Source organism: Schistocerca gregaria, chromosome X (genome assembly GCF_023897955.1).
Source record: "Schistocerca gregaria isolate iqSchGreg1 chromosome X, iqSchGreg1.2, whole genome shotgun sequence".
Lineage (NCBI taxonomy): Eukaryota > Metazoa > Arthropoda > Insecta > Orthoptera > Acrididae > Schistocerca > Schistocerca gregaria.
This window is the reverse complement of record NC_064931.1, coordinates 675,180,912-675,208,691: the sequence shown is the minus strand read 5'-3', so window position 1 is coordinate 675,208,691 and position 27,780 is coordinate 675,180,912. Positions and strand designations below refer to the sequence as shown.

The 27,780-nt window shown below is 41.3% G+C and overlaps 1 protein-coding gene across 1 annotated transcript in view; it reads right to left on the bottom strand.

Annotated features, from left to right (window-relative positions):
- LOC126298423 (metalloendopeptidase OMA1, mitochondrial-like) overlaps positions 1–27,780 on the bottom strand; it is a 123,141-nt gene that overhangs the window by 55,341 nt on the left and 40,020 nt on the right. The window contains exons 3-4 of the mRNA XM_049989752.1: positions 17,321–17,460; positions 1,168–1,344 (exon numbers count right to left, since the gene is read on the bottom strand). Coding sequence (XP_049845709.1) covers positions 1,168–1,344; positions 17,321–17,460 — 317 coding nt within the window. The remainder of the gene's footprint in view (positions 1–1,167; positions 1,345–17,320; positions 17,461–27,780) is intronic.

The following is a 27,780-nucleotide window of genomic DNA, read 5'->3' as shown; positions in this document are numbered from 1 at the left end:
GACTCAGTCAAAGCATTAAACAGCACAGTTGCTTCAGATCGCAGCCAACCACTTATTCTATTACTAATTATCTCTCAGACAATTTCCTCATAATGGGATGTGCTGCTAGCTTGTAATCTAGGTCATTTTCTTGCACAGGTCGTAATTTTTTTCTCACATAACTCACTATTTATTTTATGTTACTGCTGCTCATTTGTATGTACAACAACACAGTTTACCACTGTCTTAGCTGATGCAATAATGAAAGAATATGTATAGGCTCACAAGTTTAAAACAGCGGTGGACTGGTACAAGACAACATTGTTTGTGGCTGGTGCACTTTATACATACGTGTACTCACTTGAGGCTTAACAGACCACTGCACTCCCTTGCACTGACAATGTTATTTTAATGAAATGGGCACAAAATATGTGCATCACCAACTGGGAACTGACTTAAGTGTATTACTTCTCATGCATAAATACATCACTCATTCTGCAAAATTGTGACTGATTGAAGTGTTTTTCTTATAGTTACAATTCTGAACACCCATGAATGAAAAGTGAGAATTATGTATCTAATGGTAAAGTTCCAATGACCATTTATATAAACAGACATATTCTCATAAAAAATGAACCATAATATCACCTGATCCCTGAGTTACTATTTTATATACTGTAGTGGAAACATCTGCAACTCTTACCTACAAACAATATGGGCAGATCTGCCAACATACAACATTATTATATGATCTCCCTACATTTTGAAAATACAATCAAATAATTGATGGAAGCAAAATTGTTGCAGGACAATGTTAGACTGAACATAATGCTGAATATAATGATCAAATCTCGAGAGTTCTATGGAAAATCAAATGGTATTAACCACACAGCAGGAGTACTATATGATATTCACATAGTGTAAAAAAAAGTGCTATATGTGTATATGTCTGACAGTGCAAATGTTTCTGTGTGTATAGAGTTCCCTTTCAAAACTGAATAAGAGTAAATAGCTTTTTTATCTTTTACATCACTGGCCTAGGTCATCTGCATTTGTTGCAGCCATATAGTTACATGAGAAATGATGCAAAAACAACAATAGACTGTTGTGAAACTAACAACACTAAGAAGACCAAAGACTGAACACACTATAAGTTAAATTCAAAGTTCAAAGTTGACATAAACTCACCGGAAGAACAAATGCATTTTTATCATCAATGCTGTTGATGACAATGAGAGACCAGTTTGTGTGTTTAACTTTGTCAATATCCATATTGCTTTCCAGAATATGCATTGCCACTTTAGCCACCTCTTTGTAAACTGGATGGGAGGCTGGTAAGACACATCCATGAAACTTACTTAGCATCTGTGATTGTAGAGAATTTTTGTTAGAACAATAATAAAAATAAAAGAAAAGAAATAAACAAATGAATTCATGTTCTAAAATATTTTGTATGTATTTGTCCAAAACACAAAAGATACGTTTCTTAACCTAATGTCTAAAAACAAGATCCAGTGCATAAACCAGCAAGATTACACATAAGTGACACTAATTTCAATTCCTCCAGTTTTCCTTTTCTTCAGTAGTAAGTCTCTACTAGCATTACCTTTGAGAACCAATGGCTTGGATGCCGTAAGTATGTATACTCTTTCCCACACTTGAAGCATGGTTAGCATTCAAGTACCATACAAGTTTCACTAAGGCTTTTGATTACCACACTAAAATTCTGGAAATCATTTCTGTAAGCAGCAGATAAAGGGACTGTAATCAGGATGCATCAATTCAGTGTGACAAGCAGACTGACATATTAAAGCAAGGCAGACAGAGACAAACTCAGCTCTTTGCTTTTCATGGTTAATTATACCTCTCACACAAGGTGTTAAGTTTTAATCTGTCAGGTAGTTCAACTCAGTACGAATTTCTCAGTTTAGTTCCCTTGTAAATATGCCAGTGAAAGGTTGAAATAAATGGAAGTATACCTTGAAATATTTCCATTTTCCTGCAAATTGCTTGTGATCACAAAATTCACTTCCACATGAGGGAACATGCTTATGTTCAAAATAATTCCAAGACTCAGAGAAAATATTTGTGTTGTTATGGCATGTCAAGTCAATAGTGATACTGCAACTCTATTTCTAAATCTACATCTACATCCATACTCCGCAAGCCACCTGACGGTGTGTGGCGGAGGGTACCCTGAGTACCTCTATCGGTTCTCCCTTCTATTCCAGTCTCGTATTGTACATGGAAAGAAGGATTGTCGGTATGCTTCTGTGTGGGCTCTAATCTCTCTGATTTTATCCTCATGGTCTCTTCGCGAGACATACGTAGGAGGGAGCAATAGACTGCTTGACTCTTCGGTGAAGGTATGTTCTCGAAACTTTAACAAAAGCCCGTACCGAGCTACTGAGCGTCTCTCCTGCAGAGTCTTCCACTGGAGTTTATCTATCATCTCCGTAACGCTTTCGCAATTACTAAATGATCCTGTAACGAAGCGCACTGCTCTCCGTTGGATCTTCTCTATCTCTTCTATCAACCCTACCTGGTGCGGATCCCACACTGCTGAGCAGTATTCAAGCATTGGGCGAACAAGCGTACTGTAACCTACTTCCTTTGTTGTCGGATTGCATTTCCTTAGGATTCTTCCAATGAATCTCAGTCTGGCATCTGCATTTAATCTTTTAGGCTACACACTGACTATATTTTGTAATATGTAACTATGCAATACCTGGCATATGGGGGAAGTCCCATTCCTGCATTTGCATTTGTGTCTATCTACATTCACACTCCACAAGTCATATGTTGTATGACACAAGGCACCCTACATCCATATTATTTTCCCATCCTATTCAATTCACAGTTGCTGTGTGGCAGACGTGACTAGTTAAATGGCTATGAATGTACAAAGCTCCTTATTTTTACTGTAGTGATCCATATGTGGGGTGTATTTTACAGGTTCAAAATAAACCCATTGCTTCAAAACTTGAGTTAACTATGTTTATAATAATAACTGCCACATAAAAATTACAGTATCTAGACCATAACACAATTCACTCTTCTATGATGATATATTTGTTTGGGCACCCAATACTTAGGTCTACAACACCCAAACAAAAATGCTATTAGTTTAGTTAAAAATAATAAAATGCTTAAAACTTTGATTGAAATAAGAATTAAAATCCTGTGGAAAAAATTGTATGTATGCACATGTAACATCACTTCTCATATTTACATTAACACAGGAGAAAATCCGAATGAAAATAAATATAATATTACAGCACGTAAATATGGTTCATTGATCACTAGATTAAAAATAGATATGGTCAACCACTCAGGATTACACTTAAACCTTCCATCTGTACATTTAGGCTGGAGTCCAGACAGCACACAAAATTTTAAAATTTGTACCCGAACCATCTTTTCATCCATTAAATTGGAGGACAGGTCCCCAACTAAGTTTACTCTCTGATAACCCCACATTTGCTCTAATACCTAGTATCACACAAAGTTTTGCACTGAAGACTGTATTTTCATTCTGAATAAGGAGATATGGTCAGGGTAAACAATTGGACAGCCTTGCTTTGAGTCACCAGTTCATATTACTGTCGACCTGTACATACAGTTCAGTACAGGGAAAGGCATAACACCGGAAATAAATATAGAGTGTGGGGGAAAATCTTTAGCTAAAGCAGATTGTTCAAAATTTCTGGGTGTCTGTATTGATCAGAATTTAAACTGGAAGACACACATTGACAATCTACTGAAACGATTGAGCTCAGCTACCTATGCTATTAGTGTCATTGCAAATTTTGGAGACAAGCACATCAGTAAGTTAGCTTACCATGCATATTTTCATTCGTTGCTTTCTTACAGAATCATCTTTTGGGGCAATTCATCACAAGAAAGAACGTATTTATTGCACAAAAACGTGTTATCAGAATAACGTCTGGGGCTCATCCAAGATCATCTTGTAGACAATTATTTAAAGAATTAGGGATATTGCCAGTAGCTTCACAATATATATACAGCCTAATGAAATTTGTTGTTAGTAACCCAGATCACTTCAGAATTAATAGCACAGTCCACAGCTACAATACTAGGAGACAGGGTGACCTTCACTACCGTTCATTGAATTTGACATTGGCACAAAAGGGGGTGAATTATACTGCCACAAAGATTTTTGGTCACTTGCCAAACAATATCAAAAGTCTGACAGACAACCAATCGGCATTCAAAAGTAAGTTAAGGGAATTCCTGAATGACAACTCCTTCTACTCCATAGATGAATTTTTAGACATAGGCTAAAGAAATACAGTAAGTATTAACAATTGTACCGTATATAAGACTAACAAAGATTATTTGGGATAAATGAATCTTTTGTACTTTGACACGTTCCACATCATTACGAAAGAATCGTGTTCATGATCCATGGAACAAGTAATATAACTAACTAACTAACTAACCTGTGACATTTATCTGAAATACTATAAAATGAAGACAAAAATTACATTAAGATCATGGTCTTTTCCAGGCTCTGTTAAATCTACAATAATTCTGTCTCTTACAAGAAATCAAGGCGACATGATCCAATACTGGTGTAAAATGCCAATATGAGACATTCATTTGAAATACACAGTCCGAAAAGGCCTGATTGCTCACTGATGTTTATTAAAAAAGCATTTCACTGGTGGCTGTGGCTTGGATGAAATTATATAGGCTCAGTACATCATGACAAGTCGCCACCTCAAGTGCTGGCTCACTGATTTCAGAGGAGTAGAAAGAAACAGGGCTCATCCTAAAAGCCCAACTGACCAGTCATACTCTCTCATGGTACACCACATCTACTATTCTTTAATCGAAATAGGCCAACCAACCCACAGACTGAACGGTCCAACAAACCTGTAGATTATGTACCTATAATCAATACCGCAAAAACAGTTGCACACAAAGCCTGTGTAAAAGAACAGAAAGGTCAATCTGCTTCCTAGGACTACAGAATTTAAAAGTCTAAAGAGTATGCTTTGATATTCCCATTCCGAGTGGTGTATACCTCGATAATTACAGCATTCTGCCCACATTTTTTTTCAATTTCTGCTTCTGCTTCTTTTCCTTCTGTGTTAGTTTCTTGCTACTTCATTTTTAACTTTATTTTAACAGTTAACTCTCTTTCATCACATATATAAACTTTCACTAATGACCACAGCTGTTTTGCGCCCTAAAAACCATAATATAATATACACCTTTTGCATCCCCCCCCCCCCCCCCCCCACAACACCATCCCACAACATTTTTGAGTGATGATTCTTCTCTAGAAATCTGGCAAGTTACATATAATTTAAGAGCAACATTTTCAAAAACTTCTCACTTGTCATCTTCAAGTGAAGTAAGTTCACTACAAGATGAGAAGTAAGGAACTAGTTAAAATGTTGCTATAAAACAAACATACTACTCACCAGCTTTCCTGAGAAAAATTCATCAGAGTAAACCTGAATTCACATATACTGAATAGCTGAAGAAACTGGTACACTTGCCCAATATCATGCAGGACCCCCGTGGACATGCAGAAATGCCACAATATGATGTGGTATGGAGCAGACAAATGTCTGAAGTGGTGCTGGAGGGAACTGACACCATGAAACCTGCAGAGCTGTCCATAAATCTGTAAGAGTATAAGGGGGGGGGGGGGGGGGGGGGGGGAGAGATCTCTTCTGAACAGCATGTTGCAAGGTATCCCAGATATGCTCAATAATGTTCATGTCTCGGGAGTTAGGTGGACAATTCTGGATGTGTGGGGTGTCACATTGCCCTGCTGGAATTGCCCAACTCTGTTGGAATGCACAACTGACATGAATGAATGCAGGTGATCAGACAGAATGCTTAGGGATGTGTCACCTGTCAGAGTCGTATCTAGATGTATCAGGGGTCCCATATCACTCCAACTGCACATGCCCCATACAATTCACAGAGCCTCCACCAGCTTGACCAATCCCTTGCTGACATGCAGGGTCCATGGATTCATGAGGTAGTCTCCACATCCGTACATGTCCATCCACTCTATATCATTTGAAGCTAGACTTGTCTGACCAGGTAACATGTTTGCAGTCATCAACAGTCCAATATTGGTGTCGACAGGCCCATGTGAGGTGTAAAGCTTTTTGTGGTGTAGTCATGAAGGGTATATGAGTGGGCATTGGCTCTGAAAAACCCATAGTGATTATGTTTCACTGAATGGTTTGCATGCTGACAATTGTTGATGGCCCAGCATTGAAATCTGCAGCAATTTGCATAAAGGTTGCACGTCTGTCATGTTGAAAGCTTCTCTTCAGTCATCATTGGTCCTCTTCTTGCCGGATCTTTTTCTGAACATGGCTATGTCAGAGATTTGATGTTTTACCGGATTCCTGGTATTCACGGAACACTCGTGAAATGGTTGTATGGCAAAATTCCCAATTCATTGCTAACTTGGAGATAATGTGTCCCATTTCTCACATGCTGACTATAACACCATGTTCAAACTCACATAAATTTTGATAACCTGCCACTATAGCAGCACTAACCGATTTAACAACTGGGCCAGACACTTGTTGTCTTATATAGACGTCGCCAATGCACTGCCGTATTCTGCCTGTTTACATATCTCTTGTATTTGAATATGCACTCCTACACCACTTTCTTTGATGCTTCAGTGTACAATACACAGTAAGACTGTGTAGTAAAATGAAGAAAATTAGCTCTTACGACTAGAACACCACAACAATAAAATGACAAAGTCTTTACACTTACACTAAATATGCTCTAAATGTGAAATTTGTTTGCTGTGGCAGCTCCTAACTCATTAATGGTTCAGTTATCTTTAACTAACATTTGTTGCTGCTTACTCCCACATTTTTACACAAATACACTCCTGGAAATTGAAATAAGAACACCATGAATTCATTGTCCAAGGAAGGGGAAACTTTATTGACACATTCCTGGGGTCAGATACATCACATGATCACACTGACAGAACCACAGGCACATAGACACAGGCAACAGAGCATGCACAATGTCGGCACTAGTACAGTGTATATCCACCTTTTGCAGCAATGCAGGCTTCTATTCTCCCATGGAGACGATCGTAGAGATGCTGGATGTAGTCCTGTGGAACGGCTTGCCATGCCATTTCCACCTGGCACCTCAGTTGGACCAGCGTTCGTGCTGGACGTGCAGACCGCGTGAGACGACGCTTCATCCAGTCCCAAACATGCTAATGGGGGACAGATCCGGAGATCTTGCTGGCCAGGGTAGTTGACTTGCACCTTCTAGAGCACGTTGGGTGGCACGGGATACATGCGGACGTGCATTGTCCTGTTGGAACAGCAAGTTCCCTTGCCGGTCTAGGAACGGTAGAACGATGGGTTCGATGACGGTTTAGATGTACCGTGCACTATTCAGTGTCCCCTCGACGATCACCAGAGGTGTACGGCCAGTGTAGGAGATCGCTCCCCACACCACGATGCCGGGTGTTGGCCCTGTGTGCCTCGGTCGTATGCAGTCCTGATTGTGGCGCTCACCTGCACGGCGCCAAACACGCATACAACCATCATTGGCACCAAGGCAGAAGCGACTCTCATCACTGAAGACGACACGTCTCCATTCGTCCCTCCATTCACGCCTGTCGCGACACCACTGGAGGCGGGCTGCACGATGTTGGGGCGTGAGCGGAAGACGGCCTAACGGTGTGCGGGACCGTAGCCCAGCTTCATGGAGACGGTTGCGAATGGTCCACACCGATACCCCAGGAGCAACAGTGTCCCTAATTTGCTGGGAAGTGGCGGTGCGGTCCCCTACGGCACTGCGTAGGATCCTATGGTCTTGGCGTGCATCCGTGCGTCGCTGCGGTCCGGTCCCAGGTCGACGGGCACGTGCACCTTCCGCCGACCACTGGCGACAACATCGATGTACTGTGGAGACCTCACGCCCCACGTGTCGAGCAATTCGGTGGTACGTCCATCTGGCCTCCCGCATGCCCACTATACGCCCTCGCTCAAAGTCCGTCAACTGCACATACGGTTCACGTCCATGCTGTCTCGGCATGCTACCAGTATTAAAGACTGCGATGGAGCTCCGTATGCCACGGCAAACTGGCTGACACTGACGGCGGCGGTGCACAAATACTGCACAGCTAGCGCCATTCGACGGCCAACACCGCGGTTCCTGGTGTGTCCGCTCTGCTGTGCGTGTGATCATTGCTTGTACAGCCCTCTCGCAGTGTCCGGAACAAGTATGGTGGGTCTGACACACCGGTGTCAATGTGTTCTTTTTTCCATTTCCAGGAGTGTATTTCTTCACTGTGTGTTCAGCAGCTGAATTTGTTAAATGTCAGATTAGCAATTTAAGTTCCTATTATTGGTTACAACTACAAGTTTTCCGTATCATCTAGCTTGATTTTCACCCCTCAAGATACAATACAGGAAAATGGCCAAATTGCTCTGTGCCTCAGCATTCACCTAAAACTGACCAGACCAACTCAGTATCTAAACAGCAATGTCACAAATAGGAAAACATGGAGTAATTATCAAAACAAACAGGGTCTTGCCTAATTAAGCACTTACGCGATCAAACAAACCTTACGAGTAAAGCAAGAACTCTTACAGAAGGACAAGAAACCATGTCCATGGACTCAATAGCAAATCTGGTTTCTTTTTTGTTTGTGTATTTTGCTTTCAATTACAGTAATTTATTGGCTAAGAAACACAGTCATATCCATTCAGAAACAGTAAAAGGCTTTCGGTATTTATCTGCAGTTATTTATAGTGACAGCAACCCTTACTCATAAAAGAAACTAATTAAAGGCACTGAAATTAAATGAATAGATTAATGGGGATGAAATCAGTAAAGATGTGATGGCATGAAGTAGTATCAGTGGAAACTGTGCACATATGGTGAACCAGAACTGTAGTAAACCTATAGTAACAACTGAAAACTTGCAACAGGCTGGAATTCAGATCCAAATTTTCTACTAATTGTTAGATCAGCTTAATCATTTAGCTATCCGAGTACACCTCCAAGCCTGACTCAAACCTTCATTGTCACTAATCTTTCCGTCTACAATTTCTCAACACTGGATGTGTGCTCAGAGTCCCACTGGTTAAGGCAACTCCTTGTGATAAATGGAGAATCTAGGTTTGTGTCATAACCCTATAGATACAAGTGCCTCCACAGTTGGCCCAGGCAGATCACCTCACAACTTAGACAGACACCGCAGTGAGTGCTGTGCCGTGTGCACAACAGGCTAATATAAGGCCAGGGCACTGGCCCTCAACCTCACTTATCTTTACTTGATTATTGTATGCTCATCTAAAAGACTGTATACTGATGTGTTCTGTAGTTATGAGATTTTGCACTGTTCTATATATCATTAGTGTTGTCGTGGATCTCTTCATGTGGAAGCCTTATAAAACTTAGTTGGTGTTTCTTCTGATATTGCGTCTGTACAACATTGCAGCATACTTGGCAACAAGTGCGGTTTTCTACTCCATGTGTTTCACTTCTTTGGTTTGATATACAGCCAATATGTCAGTGGAAGAAGTTCTTCAACCTCCTGTTGAACAACAGTGAACTGTCACCAACCAGCAGAAGGCCCTCACCATGCCAATAAACAATGCGGCAGCCTTGTTGATACACCAGGGTCCAGCACTGTTGATGTAACCTCCACCATTTCCGACATATCATGGTTCTGTGGAAGACTGGGACAAATATGAACAATGCCTTCGGCAACCCTTTCAAGCTTTTGGAGTCACCGAGCTCTCTAATTATCATTCTCTAATTATCATTCCAAATGTTCTCATGTTATTGTTGCTCGCATTGAGTTCTACCATTGCCAAAAGTAGCCACAACAGTTGTACAGAGTTTTGGCAGCAGAACTTCATAGGCTTAGGTGTCATTGGCAGTTTATTACTGTGGCCCATCGGCACTCATATGCTGATTCAGTGGTTCATGATGCTGTAACACACCTGGCCCCTGATAGGGAAGCTTGTGAACATGTTTTACATTGTGAAAATCCCTCTCTCACAGAGGTTCTGAATGTTGCTAATTCTTTTGAAGTATCTAGGACAACAGGGAATCAGACAGAAGCATGGTGTTAAGTAGCTATCATTGCTTTCTCTCCTCCTCAGCTGTTGTTGGTTAGTTCATAGGAGGGGGGAGCGGGGCGGAGACAACTATGTGGTGGTCATCCACCCGCAGCCTCCATGCCGCATGGGACAGTGCTGTGCTAAGCAGTGGAAGAAGCAGCAGCAGCAGTATCACAACAGCGGCCACATGAATCTCTTCTGTCGTGCCCTTATTATTCAGTTCAACATGGCCAGGCCACATGCCCAATGTGTTGGGCGATATGCAACCACTGTATAAAAAAAGGGCAACTCTCAACCTTCTTCACCAAACATAAACATCTTTATGAACAGTATTTGCCAAGTGATGGTAGCCCCAAACAAACACTATATTGAAGTACATGTAATGGACAAGATGTTAAAAATGAAAGTGGACACAGGTGCAGTAGTGACTTTGTTAAATTCTCAAACCTATGTGGATCTTGGATGACCAGCATTGTCGCCTGCCTCTAGTTGGTTGGTGAATTACTACAAAAAATACCCCTATTGGGACAGTTTTACATTGATTTATGTCTCTGGGCATTATCACACCTGTCTCCTCTAGTGAACAGTCTACTCCATTGGTAATTGTCAAAAACCTACTCGCAACCTTTGGCTCTGTGGTGATTATAAAGTTTCTGTAAATTCACATTCTACTATTCATACTTATACATTACCCCATCTGGATGAAATCCTAGCACATATTTCCTAAGGCCAATATTTTTCCAATATAAACTTGTCACAAGTCTACTAACACCTGTCTGTGGATGTTGATTCCAAACATGTATGTGCTGTGAATACCCCTTTGGGTTACATCAATACTATAGCCTGCCATTCAAAATGGCTACCACAGTTGACATTTTCCAACAATTTTTGGAGCAACTCACAGCCTCCATTCTACGGTGCATTAACTACCTCGAAGATATTGTGGTCCCTGGTGCCTCAGTAGATGAACATTTTTGGAAATTTCATGTATCATTCACGGTGCGACAGGCAGCCAGTTTGAAAAGTAACTTGGACAAATCATAATATTTTCACCCTGTATCATCTATCTCAGTTTTGAAGTATCTTGTACTGGGGTCAAGCCTTTATGCCAGCATGTCAGTGTCATTATTGTTTTCACGTATCCTACAAATGTCAAAGAGTTGCAAGCTTTTGTCGGGAATACTATATACTACCATAAATTTCTTCCCGGTGTGACCACATTGGCCCAGCCACTTCATGCTCTCTTACATAAAGATGTTCCTTTCCATTATTCACCTGCCTATTAAGGTCCAAATTACAGTCAGCATCTTGCTTGGTTACCTTCCAACCAGATCAACACCTCATTCTGGACACAGACACATCCCGGTATGGCCTCAGGGCCATTCTTGCACACAAATATGTGGCCAGTTCTGAATGCCCAATAGCAAATGCTTCCAAAACTCTGAATCAGATGCAACAGCACTACTCACAGATAGCAAATCAAGACCTTGCTATTGCATTTGCATTCCAAAAATTTCATGTTTTCCTACATAGTTCTAAGTTTCATTTGGTTACTGACCATAAACCTCTGGTTTCTCTTTTCACTCATTTGGCATCTTCACCGGACAATGCAGCCCATCACTCACAATGCTGGGCTCTGTTTTTGTTGGCTCTGTTTTTGTCATGCTGTAAGTATGAGATTCAATTCCAACCCACAATGCAAAACACAAATGCAAATGCTCTCTCTTGATTGCCAGTTACCTCTGATCTGGCATTTGTTCAGGATGAACTGTTGGGTTTCCATTTAGAAGTTAAAGCCCATAACACCGCAGATGGTCTTCCCATTACCAGTTCTCAGATTTCAGTGCCTGTCACGGCCAACCCTGTTTTATGTCAGGTTGTTGAATTTGTTCACAATGGCTGGCCAGATAAATCACTGAGCCAAGTGTCAGACTCTTTGCATATTTATTATGCTCTAAATCATCTCTCAACTGGTTACTGAACAGTCAGTACCCAATGCTGTGATCCCGTCCGCATCGTGGCTGGACATTATGCTGCTTCTCCACCTGAACCATTGTGGTGTTTCTCGTACAAAATTGCTGGCCCACCACCATACGTTTTGGCTGGGTCTTGTAAATAAGATCATGTCCTTCAGGATGCCATGAAGGGTACAGGGTGTACCCATCTGCAGGTGGTCACTCATGTCGGCACCAATGATGTGTGTCGCTATGGATCGGAGGAAATCCTCTCCGGCTTCCGGCGGCTATCTGATTTGGTGATGACTACCAGTCTTGCTAGTGAGATGAAAGCACAGCTCACCATCTGCAGCATCGTCGACAGGACTGACTGCGGACCTTTGGTACAGAGCCGAGTGGAGGGTCTGAATCAGAGGCTGAGACGGTTCTGCGACCGTGTGGGCTGCAGGTTCCTCGACTTGCGCCATAGGGTGGTGGGGTTTCGGGTTCCGCTGGATAGGTCAGGAGTCCACTACACGCAACAAGTGGCTGCACGGGTAGCACGGGTTGTGTGGCATGGACTGGGCGGTTTTTTAGGTTAGATGGCCTCGGGCAAGTACAGAAAGGGCAACAGCCTCAAAGGGTGCGGGGCAAAGTCAGGACATGCAGGGACCAAGCAGCAATCGGTATTGTAATTCTAAACTGTCGAAGCTGCATTGGTAAAGTACCGGAACTTCAAGCACTGATAGAAAGCACCGAAGCTGAAATTGTTATAGGTACAGAAAGCTGGCTGAAGCCAGAGATAAACTCTGCCGAAATTTTTACAAAGGCACAGACGGTGTTTAGAAAGGATAGATTGCATGCAACCGGTGGTGGCGTGTTTGTCACTGTTAGTAGTAGTTTATCCTGTAGTGAAGTAGAAGTGGATAGTTCCTGTGAATTATTATGGGTGGAGGTTACACTCAACAACCGAGCTAGGTTAATAATTGGCTCCTTTTACCGACCTCCCGACTCAGTAGCATTAGTGGCAGAAAAACTGAGAGAAAATTTGGAATACATTTCACATAAATTTTCTAAGCATGTTATAGTCTTAGGTGGAGATTTCAATTTACCAGATATAGACTGGGACACTCAGATGTTTAGGATGGGTGGTAGGGACAGAGCATCGAGCAACATTATAGTCGGTGCACAATCCGAAAATTACCTCGAGCAATTAAACAGAGAACAGACTCATGGAGATAACATCTTGGACCTACTGATAACAAACAGACCCAAACTTTTCGACTCTGTAAGTGCAGAACAGGGAATCAGTGATCATAAGGCTGTTGCAGCATCCCTGAATATGGAAGTTAATAGGAATATAAAAAAAAGGGAGGAAGGTTTGTTTATCTGTTTAGCAAGAGTAATAGAAGGCAGATTTCAGACTACCTAACAGATCAAAATGAAAATTTCTGTTCCGACACTGACAATGTTGAGTGTTTATGGAAAAAGTTTAAGGCAATCATAAAATGCGTTTTAGACAGGTACGTGCTGAGTAAAACTGTGAGGGACGGGAAAAACCCACTGTGGTTCAACAACAAAGTTAGCAAACTACTGCTAAAGCAAAGAGACCTACACTCCAAGTTTAAACGCAGCCAAAGCCTCTCAGACAAACAGAAGCTAAATGATGTCAAAGTTAGCGTAAGGAGGGCTATGCGTGAAGCATTCAGTGAATTCGAAAGGAAAATTCTATGTACCGACTTGACAGAAAATCCTAGGAAGTTCTGGTCTTAGGTTAAATCAGTAAGAGGCTCGAAACAGCATATCCAGACACTCCGGGATGATGATGGCATTGAAACAGAGGATGACACACGTAAAGCTGAAATACTAAACACCTTTTTCCAAAGTTTTTTCACAGAGGAAGACCGCACTGCAGTTCCTTCTCTAAATCCTCGCACAAATGAAAAAAATGGCTGACATCGAAATAAGTGTCCAAGGAACAGAAAATCAACTGGAATCACTCAACAGAGGAAAGTCCACTGGACCTGATGGGATACCAATTCGGTTCTACACAGAGTACGCAAAAGAACTTGCCCCCCTTCTAACAGCCGTGTACCGCAAGTCTCTAGAGGAACGGAAGGTTCCAAATGATTGGAAAAGAGCACAGGTAGCCCCAGTCTTCAAGAAGGGTCATCGATCAGATGCGCAAAACTATAGACCTATATCTCTGACGTCGATCTGTTGTAGAATTTTAGAACATGTTTTAGCTCGAGTATCATGTCGTTTTTGGAAACCCAGAATCTACTCTGTAGGAATCAACATGGATTCCGGAAACAGCGATAGTGTGAGACCCAACTCGCTTTATTTGTTCATAAGACCCAGAAAATATTAGATACAGGCTCCCAGGTAGATGCTATTTTCCTTGACTTCCGGAAGGCGTTCGATACAGTTCTGCACTGTCGCCTGATAAACAAAGTAAGAGCCTATGGAATATCAGGCCAGCTGTGTGGCTGGATTGAAGAGTTTTTAGCAAGCAGAACGCAGCATGTTGTTATCAATGGAGAGACGTCTACAGATGTTAAAGTAACCTCTGGCGTGCCACAGGGGAGTGTTATGGGACCATTGCTTTTCACAATATATATAAATGACGTAGTAGATACTGTCGGAAGTTCCATGCAGCTTTTCGCAGATGATGCTGTAGTATACAGAGAAGTTGCAGCATTAGAAAATTGTAGCGAAATGCAGGAAGATCTGCAGCAGATAAGCACTTGGTGCAGGGAGTGACAAATGTAATATATTGCGAATACATAGAAAGAAGGATCCTTTATTGTATGATTATATGATAGCGGAACAAACACTGGTAGCAGTTACTTATGTAAAATATCTGGGAGTATGCGTGCGTAACGATTTGAAGTGGAATGATCATATAAAATTAATTGTTGGTAAGGCGGGTACCAGGTTGAGATTCATTGGGAGAGTCCTAAGAAAATGTAGTCCATCAATAAAGGAGGTGGCTTACAAAACACTCGTTCGACCTATACTTGAGTATTGCTCTTCAGTGTGGGATCCGTACCAGATCAGGTTGACAGAGGAGATAGAGAAGATCCAAAGAAGAGCGGCACGTTTCGTCACAGGGTTATTTGGTAACCGTGATAGCGTTATGGAGATGTTTAGGAAACTCAAGTGGCAGACTCTGCAAGAGAGGCACTCTGCATCGCAGTGTAGCTTGCTCGCCGGGTTTTGAGAGGGTGTGTTTCTGGATGAGGTATTGATTATATTGCTTCCCCCTACTTATACCTCCCGAGGAGATCACGAATGTAAAATTAGAGAGAGAGATTCAAGCGCGCATGGAGGCTTTCAGTCATTCTTCCCGCGAACCATACGCGACTGGAACAGAAAAGGGAGGTAATGACAGTGGCACGTAAAGTGCCCTCCGCCACACACCGTTGGGTGGCTTGCGGAGTATAAATGTAGATGTAGATGTAGATGTGCGTTATGACAACCTGCCTGCAATGCACCACTTGTCAAGCACCACCATGGGCCTGTCTTTCCCTGTGGCCTACCCCAAAGAGTCCTTGGGAGAATATTCACAAATTTTCAGTTGTCACAACAGAATTAATCAGAAATCATACCTACTTTCTTTATGTCTGTCATATCATTTTCAAAGGAAGCGTCCTGACATTTGTCTTAATCAATTTAGTGTAGTCACAGAAACTGCCAGTCTGGGTGGCCAACTGAGGTTTGTGATATCTTGTCCTCCCAAACACAATACCACTGTCTAAACTACTATGCTATTTCACTAACTGGAACACAGTTATAGTGCTTTGTGTGTTTTCAGTGTTTTAAAACTATGAAGTGTGGTGGCTGTCCTCCTGATGTTCAATGGACATTAACTTCATTCCAAACATTCAGTTTTGGTGAAATAAACAGGTAATTACTTTAATTGATGAATACTTCATCAAATTTCACTTGTCTTATTGCTCCTGATGGTCAACGAATTTCTTCCTGAGATGTGTGAATTTTCTAATTCTCTCTCGTACAGAAGGATGATCAAAATGAGGAAGTCACTTACACTTTTCCTATGACTACTTCATGTTCCTCCCTGACTGATAACAAAACTGCAAAATATGTAGTCCATTTCAATTGCCATTTTTAGCAATTGCTTTTCAATATCCTAATGAATAATTTGTTCAGTTTTATAGTTGCTGTAAATGATGATGTAATGAAAATGTACATCTCAGTTTACCAACTTAATTAATGGTGTACTAAAGTTCAATCTGAAAATGCCTCTTCTTATGACAACTGAACAAGAAATGTGCATTAAGATTCGCCTCTTGTCTTTCATGGCTGTCATTTTAGTCCGTGTAATGAGAGCAGTTTTCTCTGATATGTCTCAACATTGATGAAGGTTTTTCTTTTTCTTTTCTATGTCACTAAGCTCTCACAAATACACTTTAAAGTACTTTTTGCACAGCCAATCAAATATTTTGAATGTATTCCATGATGCCAGTTCTTTTCAAAGACAGAGTATTATTATTTAACAAGTGCTTTGTCATACATTTCAACAGTAATAACACCATATTGTTCCTGTGATACTAGGCTTATAGTCAAGATGACTTCTATCAAATTCTGTACAAATCCTGTACAGAACTATACCATAATCAGCAGGAAATTTTTCCATGTGCCACTTTTTGCTTCAGCATCCAATGTAATTTGCATTTTCAACATTTGTACACCACACTTGATGTCATTTTGAAAATAATCTCCATGTGAATATTTATTAGCACCATCCATGATGGAAACTGGTATGCCACACAACTATTACACATAACACAGCTCTAACTGGGTGAAGAATTGAGACACTGCAGCAACCATGACAGCGCAACTAGTATATAAGCTTATCTCAGTACTCAAGTGATCCTGTGACCTTCCTGAGGAGAGTGGAGAATTTATTCTTATTACCACTACTACTGTCAAAATGAGTGTCAACTGTGCATACAAAACTAGTTGAGAGAGAATTTTTTGCACAGCATAGAGCTCTAATAACTGTAACAGCTGCATTGAGAAGTTTGGCAATTTAATTTTAGTGCAATGTTTGTACAACATATAGATTAATTTTGGTGCAATGAATCTGAACTTTGCAGGGTCTCCTTACACATAACCATAATTACTATATATTTATGCAGTATTTAGAAATGTGTCTGTAACTGAATTCCTTGAGACTAAGTCACTTTGCACAATGATAATATAATATCACAAATCACTGTAATACATAACAACTAGTTGCAGAAGACTGACAAAGATGTATCTTACCGCCTCTTGTTCTATCTTCGCCATTGCTTTCATTTGGTCATCAGAGAAGGCAATAAACCTCTCTCGTTTTGTCAGTGGATCAACTTCTAGGTGCGTTATATAAAAATAACAAATTCCACCTCCAATGGATGCCCCAAGACCTATGGACAGAATTATGTAACAGCTGATTCAGTACTTATCCATTATATAATATAACAGTAAACAAGTAGTAGTAAAAGTAGTAGGAGTTGTTGTTGTTGTTGTTGGTGGTGGTGGTGGTGGTGGTGGTGGTGTTTGGGATGTATGGGCACTTAATGGCAAGGTTACCAGCACCCTTATAAATATTAAAACAAACAAAAACGGGGAAAAGAGCTAAAAAGTTTGGCACAATCACACACTCGCGTGTTCCCTCAGCAGCCACCCACTCATCCATCCACCCACTTACACTTCACATACATTGACCAACACAATCACTGCATATCACATGCCACAACACACAGGAGATATACTGAAAGGTGCTCCACCTGAGATGAAAAGAGAAGTAAAATGACACAGGAGATAAAACAATGGAACAGGAAAATGTGACTGGCTGACAAATTACAAAAAAACATGGGTGAGACGGTCACCCTGTTAGCACATTAAGAACATCTCCCTAAAATTTTCAGAAACAAGATGGACAGACCACAAAACGTTAAAATGTTAACCACATTTATTTCAGTACCACTTAAAACAGAGGGGAAAATCTACCACTGCCCTCTGGGCCGAAAACAAAACACAGGCTACTAAAATTTGGCACACAGTGATCTGTATGCCACAAGCACCACATATTGGACGGTCCTCTCATAAGAGCAAAAAGTCACGCTTCGTGGTTGAGAGGAGGTACATCACAGCCACATGCAGCCACTCTTCTTCCCAAAGATATACGACATTATACCTCAACAGAGAGATGGTAGCATGCAGAGAAATGGTACACTGAAATAAAAGAGGATCACAACATGCTCCCTTGGCCGCTACAGCCTCTGTTTTATTCCCCACAATACCCATGTGCCCTGGTACCCAGCAGAAAGACACCACCTTCCCCAGCCATTGCAGTTGGAGGAGGGCATCCTGGATATTCTGCACTACTTTATCTGCCAGATATAAGCATTGCATAGAATGAAGGACACTCAGATCATCATTACAGACAAGGAACTTAGCATTCAAGGCACATGCTCCTGTGCCCACAAAATCACATATAATTCTGCGTCGAAGACAGTGAAGTCTCAAGTCAGTCATAACTTGAGGACATGATCAGGGAAAACAACAGAGCAACCAACGGAGTTCCCCTGCTTCCACCCTTCCATAAAGACAGATGTGGAGCTGTGGTGGTCATTTACAATGCTATAAAATAATGTATTAAAAACATATGCAGGCGTGCAATCTCTCCTTATGGCACCAAATCTGAAATTACTCTGCACCTCTGCACTACCCATGGTACAAGGTTATTAAAAAGCTGGATTTAGAGTTGTGTGTGCTCCACACCACGTGACTCCAGCACACACTGCATGCAGATCCCGAACAGCATTGTTGCTCATGGACAACTGAAGTAAATGCATTCCAGAGGTGGACGAGCAACAGTATGGCATGCAGGTGAAGTTGCAGCAGCAAGAAACTTACATGTCTGATGCATCATGAGGACCTTCCACAGGATGGTGAGTGGTAGTTCCCCATCCTTAACACAAAGACTGGCCCTATCAGCACCACTGGCCAGCTTAATCCCCTCATGGTGGATAGAGCCAATAGTCCTCAGGAAGGAAGGCCTCTATATCCCATACAATGTGCACCCATAGTCTAGCTCTGAACACACGAAAACCCTATAAAACTGGAGCAGACTCACTCTGTCTGCTCTCCAAGACCTGTGGCTAGGACACCTTATTATATTCAGTGCCTTCTGGGTTCTGGCTTTCAAATCACACAGGTGTGGTAAACACACACACTTATCAGCAGAACACTGAAAACCAGTCTTTGCAACCCACTCCTCTAATCACCACTCAGTAATTTGCAACTGATGAGTCACTGTTGCAACAGAAAAAGCAAAATAATCCACAAATATGGAGCATTTTACGGGACTCCATACCGCAGATGTAATACCGTTTATGGCTATGGCAAAGAGGTTCAGACTTAAAATATTGCCCTGAGGTACACCATTCTCTTGCTCAAAATGATCTAACAGCGTGTCACCAACGTGGGACCTAAGAAAATGCTTCAAGGGCCATATCAAGGTCTTTGGGGTGGGGGGGGGGGGGGGGGGGGGAGGGGTGACCATAAAATGCCCATCGATGAAGTTTCTCGAGAATATTGAGTCTCCAAGTAGCGTCATAAGCCTTTCTGATGTCAAAGAATACACCAAGACTTAGCGAAGCCTGTTGAACAGCCACCTCTGCGAGCATGAGTTTGTTGACAGTGGACCGTAATCTCTGGAATCCACAATGAGAGCGGTTAAGGACTTGCCTTGTCTCTAACAACCAGACCAGTTGACAGTTAACCATTCACTCCATGGCCTTTCTGACACAGCAATCAAGGAGGATTGCCTTTGATGCTATAGGTAAATGTCGAAGCATGCAGTACCGGATACGGTTGTGACTGGGTGCAGTATCACGGCTCTCAGACGGTGTCAATTCTAGATCCCACATGGAGAAATGGTAGTTGTAAGACTCAGAATTGTTGGAGCTGAAATCCAACTTGTGCCTCTCCATAGCTGAATGGTAGTGATGAAGGGCTGGATCCTGGCTGGCACTGGTCTGTAGTCTGTGCATGAGCGATGTCTCTGGGCGTTATTTGGAGACACCCTTCTTTCAGCACGCTGCTTTTGGTAAATGACTGTGTTCACCAGAAATCCACCAGATCGTTTGCTATAATTTCGTAGAGCAAGTGGAATAGTTGAGAGTTAATGACACATCAAGCCTTGACTCTCATGACTTAAAAGACAGTGAGTTTGTCTTAATAAACAGTCAAAGAGCCGCATCTCTGTCCAGGATTGCTGAATAACACTCTATAATACTATAGGTTGCCTCCTAAGATGACCTGAAGAGTTTGGGATGGACAAGTCAGCGGCATGATGGATCCCTTGTTTAATATGGTTACATCCATTCCTGGAAGCTGCCACGGTGGTCAAACACAACTGGGTGGTGAAACAGCACCCAGTGAGTCCTGCTGATAATCTGTTTTGGTGGCTCTGTGCAAGCAATCCTCCATTCAGTATGTGGATCCACAGTGGAAAGTGGTCACTGGAATGAAGGTGATCACTTGCTTCCCCATTGTGCTGTGTCTTCAGTGTCTGAAGGGCAGAAAGAGAGGTCAATGGCTGAGGACAATACAGTAGTTTGACCCCTGGGGCTAGTATAGTTTGACCCCATAATACATTATGGGCACTGAAATCACAAGGGAGTTGTGCAATAACACCTGCAAGAGCCTCAGATCAATCGCATCCTGTGGAGGTACAATGGGGACTAGATAGTGATCTTCTGACTCGTATAAACAGCAAGAGCCAGCCTGCTGAGTGCTGCTGTCAAGCGGGGTGCACTCTGCCCTTGTGAGGCAAACTGAGGAACTACTTGATTGAGAAGTAGCGGCTCCGGTCTTGGAAACTGACATACGGCCGGGAGAGCAGTGTGCTGACCACATGCCCCTCCATATCTCCATCCAGTGACGCCTCTGGGCTGAGGATAACACGGTGGCCGGTTGCTTACTGTTGGGCCTTCATGGCCTGTTCGGGAAATGTAAGAGAGAGCAACATCAAAACTGTCAGACTGCTTACCCTCAGTCTCCATCAGTGGCTTGGTCTTTGCCTTTGTCATCAATTCTTTACCAGTGTAGACTTTGGAGCCACAACTATGGCCGTGGTGGCGTCAGCACTGGACAGTCAACCACACTAAACCTTTGGAGGAGCAGAGAGCTCCACAATGCTGGCTACCACAGCCTTGTCTAATGTTCTGGGAGGAAGTGTAAACTTTTAAGTAACTGCAGCAGCACAAGTGCACGGACAAACCTAAGTACCAGTGCTGACACTAACAACCTCCATTTGTGTAGTAGCATCAGCCTTCTGAATAGGCTGTTTAACAACTGAAGCAAAGAAGGTAGCAAACATTGCTGCATGGCCTTATATATCTTCTTGGCCTTACCATAGGGAACCTGTCTTGTACTTTACCCCTGTATCTCCTGTTCTTCAAGGAAGACACAGCAGTCCCTACTCCAGACAGGGTGAGCCCCAGAGAAATTCACACATTTTGGAGGAGATGAACATTCGACTCCTTTGTTGGCAGCCTTACCATGTTTTCCACAAGTGGATCCTGCTTTACATCCAAAAATGGAGAGCACAAAGTGCTGGCATTAAACAGGGTGCATTGGGTTGGGTACGTAGGGCTGCTCGGTTAATCAAATAAAACCTGCCCCAATATGTTCTGGGAGTTTTGTGCTATTAAAAGTGAGGATGAAAGTCAAATTTAATCAGATCCCTCCCATCTTTTCATAATGTTCTGCATGTCTACAATTTCTTCCTGGGCCCACTCAACTTTCAGGTCGTCTTTGGAGGTGGCCACCAAGTCCCTCCATGTCACAATACCTTTACTGTAGTTTAATGGGCTCAGTCTCAATGGCATAGTCTCTAATGCTTTCTGCAAGTTTGTCACTTATTGGGAACTTCAGGTTCCCACCAATAGCGTCCCATTTCACAACTGCTTAACAGATTTTAATGTACACACAATGCCCTCTAAACCCTAATAAATGTAAAAACATCAGTCTTTGATACAGCTTCCCTCTTTCCTTTTAACTAACAAAAATACATTCTGACTAGTACCATGTAAAAATGCTAATTATCAACCAGGGATAGCTCAAGTTAAAAGTTATGGGTAGTTTTATACAAGGAAGAGTTCATTTGTTATTTGTTGTTGCTGTTCAACATACAGAATGACGGCACAAGAACACATACAAAAATTCACTACATTGATTCATGTCAAGGAACCTTTTCTAATCTTCAAGGTATAGCTCCTAGGATGCAGCTGACGACTCTGATCATCACATTCAAAGTGGTTGTTTAATGAGTGATTCCTGTGTAGAGTTTTCTGATTTTCCTGCTGTAAAATTATCTGTATTTAAAAGAAGCAAGAGAGCAGACTTAATGTTCCACTTTTAATAAGAAGAAAAGGATATCAGTATTCCTGATTTCACATGATTCAAAACCACTGCATTTGTTTGAACTGAATTGTGTTTAGTTGAACTGAATTGAATTTTACTTGATCCTGTAGGATTACAATGGCTATTGTAAAGGTATGGTAAATGTAAGTGTAATACAGGACATATCAAGAAACATAAAACCTCCAACATCACCGATTGTAAGAAACAATATAAACAACTTTAATTTTGCGGATACACTTTTTTAAAGGTGTAGAATTCCTTTTCCACCAGAGAGTCTTTAGGTTTCTTTGGAACATTACTGCACGTATATTACCACACAAGTTTTCAAGGCTGACTTCTTAGCAGCTTGACAGTCGAGTACTGAGGTACATTTCCATGAACTGTCAGTCACTGCGGTGTGCTTCGTATATTGTTCTTTCTCTGTGTGTTGTGGGTGTGTACACTGGCAGTTGTAAACCACTGTGAACCATCTTTATTGTTGTTTTATACATGTAAAAAGATGTAAAAGTTAACATGAATAGATTTTTGAAGCTGTTCTGCATATTTCAGATGTCCTCCTACTTAGCATGATTCTAAATGCTTTTTACTGTAAAGTGAACACACTTTCTGTTTCTTGAATGTTGGAATTTCCACACACTGTCACTCCATACTACAGGTACAGTTCAAACAATCGATGGTATCCTGTGCACAGAAGCTGTCTGTCTGTATATTGTAACAGCTGCTTCATTACGAATATGGAAGAGCTGAATTTCTTACAAACAGAGATAATATGCTGTTTCCTACCAGCTCATTGTCCACAGTAATGCCTAAGAATCTTGTTGATTGTACTTCTTCCAAATTTGTATCATCAATCTCTAAATTCATGTTCACAGACTTCATCTCTGAACACTGCATACATAGTCTTTACCAAATTTACAATCAGTTCATTTCCTGTGAATCATCAATTTGTGAAGTTTGCAGAAATATATGCTCTTCTCTCCCATTAGTGTAATATCTTAGTTTTGTATAATTATCATTCACAGTTTTTATATACAGGGTGTACATAAAGTCTTTGAACACTTTCAATTATTTATTGCACAAGAACCAAACATTGTACAGATACTATAAATATGTCAATTTTTTTTTCCATGTATACTGCCACAGCTTAGGTTGGTAATTTGTCAATAGTCAGCACTAGTTGCAAATCATAGCAAGTTCAGGTGCAGAGCGAGCTTTTGTGTGTTGCAGTTTCACGAAAACAAGTGTGCTACAGCTGTTCAATGGATGTTTAGAACCAAGTATGGTAAGAAGCCACCAACAAAGGAGGTCATTTACCACTGGCACAACAAAATCATTACGATGGATTGCTTGTGCCCGGCAAAGAGACGCGGACGTACGAGTGCGAGTGAAGTTAATGTGGAGCGCATACAAGAGACATTCATAAGGAGTGGAAAGAAATCGGTGCATTGTGCATCCTGAGAACTCAAAATGGCTCCAATGAGAGTGGAAAGTCCTGCGACAGAAACTGTCTATGAAACCATTCAAATGGGAGCTAGTGCAGAAGCTCAATGATGACAACAAAGACAACCATTTTGAGTTTTGTTCGCAGTTGCAAAAACTGAATGAGGATGGGGATGGCATTGTTGACAGCTTAATTTTTAGTGACGAAGCCACTTTTCACACTAATGGGAAAGTGAACAGGCATAACTGTCGAATCTGTGCACAAAGCAGCCACATGAATGCATTGAATTTGATTGTGATGCCCCAAAGGTAAATGTTTTTTGTGTCTTGTCATGGGCGAAAACTGTATGGGCCATTCTTCTTCACCAAGAGCACTGTCATTGGATATTCCTACTTGGACATGTTGCAACAATGGTTGATGCCTCAAATGCAATCGGACTCTCTGTTCATCTTTCAGCAGGATGGGGCTCTACCCCACTTTCATCGTAAAGTTCCTGGGTACGTGAACAAGGAGCTGCCGCATCAACTGATCGGCCATGTTACAGAAGGGGACAGCTGTTTCATGAAATGGCCTCCCTGATCAACATATTTCACTCCATGCGAGTTTTTTTCTATGGGGACACATTAAAGATCAGGTGTATGTATTGCCTCTACCATGCAATGCAGCAGAGCTCCAGGAGAGAATACGAGAAGCGATTGCCACAGTCAATGAGCCATGCTGGGATGGGTAAGGCAAGAATTCAATTAATGTATTGACATCTGCTAGGTCACTCATGGTTCACATATCAAATGTTTGTAAAAAAACTTTCAGAGTTTCTCTTCAAAATGCAATATGTATGACATCTGTACAATGTTTAGTTTTTGTGCAATAAATAACTGAAAGAGTTCCCAAACTTTATATACAACCTGTATTTTGGTGTTAGTTAACCCTGTACACTTAAGACACACTTTCATCTCAGAAATGACTACTTTACACCTAACACATTTTGGTGTAAACTCCATTGTGGATGAAATGTAAGTAACATTTTGTTATTTCTTTCACATGGAATAACAATTCAGTTCAGTAGTAAATCCATTTCACTTAAAGGCACTGATGCCATAGATGCCTTGCATGTTCCTAAACATGTGGACTGAAATTCAGAGTAGGTTAATTACAATTTTCTACATCTATGACCATTTCATCCACATTAGTGTCTGGTGTTAGTATATTTATGGTCATTACAATACTTCTGAAACATAATTCAGCATTGTAATTACACACTGAAGACCCAAAGAAACTGGTACACCTGCCTAATATTGTGTAGGGTCCCCTTGAGCATGCAGAAGTGCCACAACACATTGTGACATGAAGTCGATTAATATCTGAAGTAGTTCTGGTAGGAACTGACACCATGAATCCTGCAAGTGTGTCCATAAATCCATATGAGTATAATGGGGTGGAGATTTCTTCTCAACAGCACTTTGCAAGGCATCCCAAATATGCTCAATAATGCTCATGTCTGGGGTGTTTGGTGGACAGCAAGGTGTTTTAACTCAGCAGAGTGTTCCTGGAGCCACTCTGTAGCAATTCTGGATGTATGGGGTGTAACATTGTCCTGCTGGAATTGCCTACGTCCGTTGGAATGCACAATTGACATGAATGGATGCAGGTGATCAGACAGGATGCTTATGTACATGTCACAGTCGTATCTAGACATATCAGGGATCCCATATCACTCCAACTGCACACGCCCTACACCATTACAGAGCCTCCACTAGCTTGAACAGTCTCCTGCAGACATGCAGGGTCCATAGATTCATGAGGTTGTCTCCATACCCGTACACGTCCATCTGCTCGACACAATTTGAATTTGAAATGAGACTTGTCCGACCAGGCAACATGTTTGCAGTCATCAACAGTCCAATGTTGGTGTTGATGGGCCCAGGCGAGGCATAAACCTTTGTGTCATGTAGTCATCAAGGGTACACGAGTGGGCCTTCAGCTCCAAAACTCATATTGATGATGTTTCAGTGAATAGTTCACATGCTCACAATTGTTGATGGCCAAGAGCGGAAATCTGCAGCAATTTGCGGAAGGGTTGCACTTCTGTCACACTGAACAATTCTCTTCAGTCTTCGTTGGTCCTGTTCTTGCAGGATCTCTTTCCGGCAACAGCCATGTCTGAGATTCGATGTTTTACTGGATTCCTGATATTCACGATACACTAGTGAAATGGTCATACGGCAAAATCCCCACTTCACTGCTACCTCAGAGATGTTGTGTCCATTGCTCATGCGCCGACTACAAAACCACATTCAAACTCACTTAAATCTTGATAAAATGCCATTTTAGCAGTAGTAACTGATCTAACAACTACACCAGACACTTGTTGTCTTATATAGGCGTTGCTGACCGTGCCGCCATCTTCTGCCTGTTTACATATCTCTGCATTTGAATACGCATGCCTATAACAGTTTCTTTGGCGCTTCAGTGTATAACAGGTTCAAGTTCTTAATATTAGTTTCTCTTTTGATGCATCTAGGTCCCCAAAACTGCGAAACCATACCATTTTGTTTTGCATCATCATTATCGAGTGCCGACATCATAATGCTAGATGGTGCACTATACTGTGGTGGTGTAAAATGAAATTAACAGTGTCTCAGCATCTATTTTTTACAGTGACTTAAACTGGAAAGTAAAGTTTGTTTCCTCATTTAAGTTTTTTAATGCCTATCTTAACTTACAACCATTTGCTACAGTGTGACACCATTAACTATTTGTTATCACTTCACCACATTCTGCAATTCTGTACAGATAATCTATTGTCTTCTATTCTAGAGAAGACTGCACACTTACTCAATACATTGTTTCCTTGATTCATGTGCATTTACATTCTAGTTTTTTAAATTTTAATTTGGTTTTGTTTTATTTTTTGGTTCATGGCAACAAGTACATCACGTCGATAACTGGTGTTTACGTTTAAAACATTTCACAGTTACATCAGCAGAATCATACAAGGCGTTATGCCAATGCTTCAAATTAAATTCATGCCTATGCTTCTGTAGCTATTGTCATCTAACAATTAGAAGGAAGTCAGAAGGATTCCAGTGCAAACAGAATTTCCCAGATTGTGTTTGAGCTATTGGCAGAGGGCATCGGTAAATTTTTTGTCTTGTCAACAGTGGCTCCCTGTTCTTCACTTATGAAGACTATTTCCCCAATTACAAATTCATTTTCACTCAATGTTTCACATTGCAGAAAAGAAGACACAATAGAACTTGGGATTAAACATACAGGGTTACCTTATGTAGTAAGGTGTTATCATCTATCTGTAAACTTATAAATTCTGGCAATCTGCCAGGAAGTTTCATTCTGGCAATTATTTGCCATCTTTCAACTGAATTCAAATATGATGACATCCTTTACCCACCTAGCTACAATTGCTGGCAATCAGAAAGTAATTTTAATGACCATCAATGTCACACTCAGAGTTCTTGAAACTTCTTTTTATTCTGTTTAGGTTATTTCACTTTTTTAAGAAAATGAGAATGCAGTGTAACTATTCTCCATTTCACTAATATACAGAGTCCACACAGTATAATTCTTAATTGACATCTCTATGAATTCCAAAAGTTCCTTCCAAGCCCTGTCTTTCATATTTTGGTCTTTATACACTGGACTGGCTACATCAAACATACAAGGAAACTTTGAGATCGTTTAAACCAGTTTTTGTTTTGACAACTGTTAATGACCCTATTTTAGTAGACATTTTCATTGACCAATATGGTAACACGACTGTACTTTGTTCTTCAGCAGCAGATTCTTCCCTCTCACAACAATGTGGCAGTACAGCTTGTCCAGCCCATCATTTACCACAGACACCTGACGC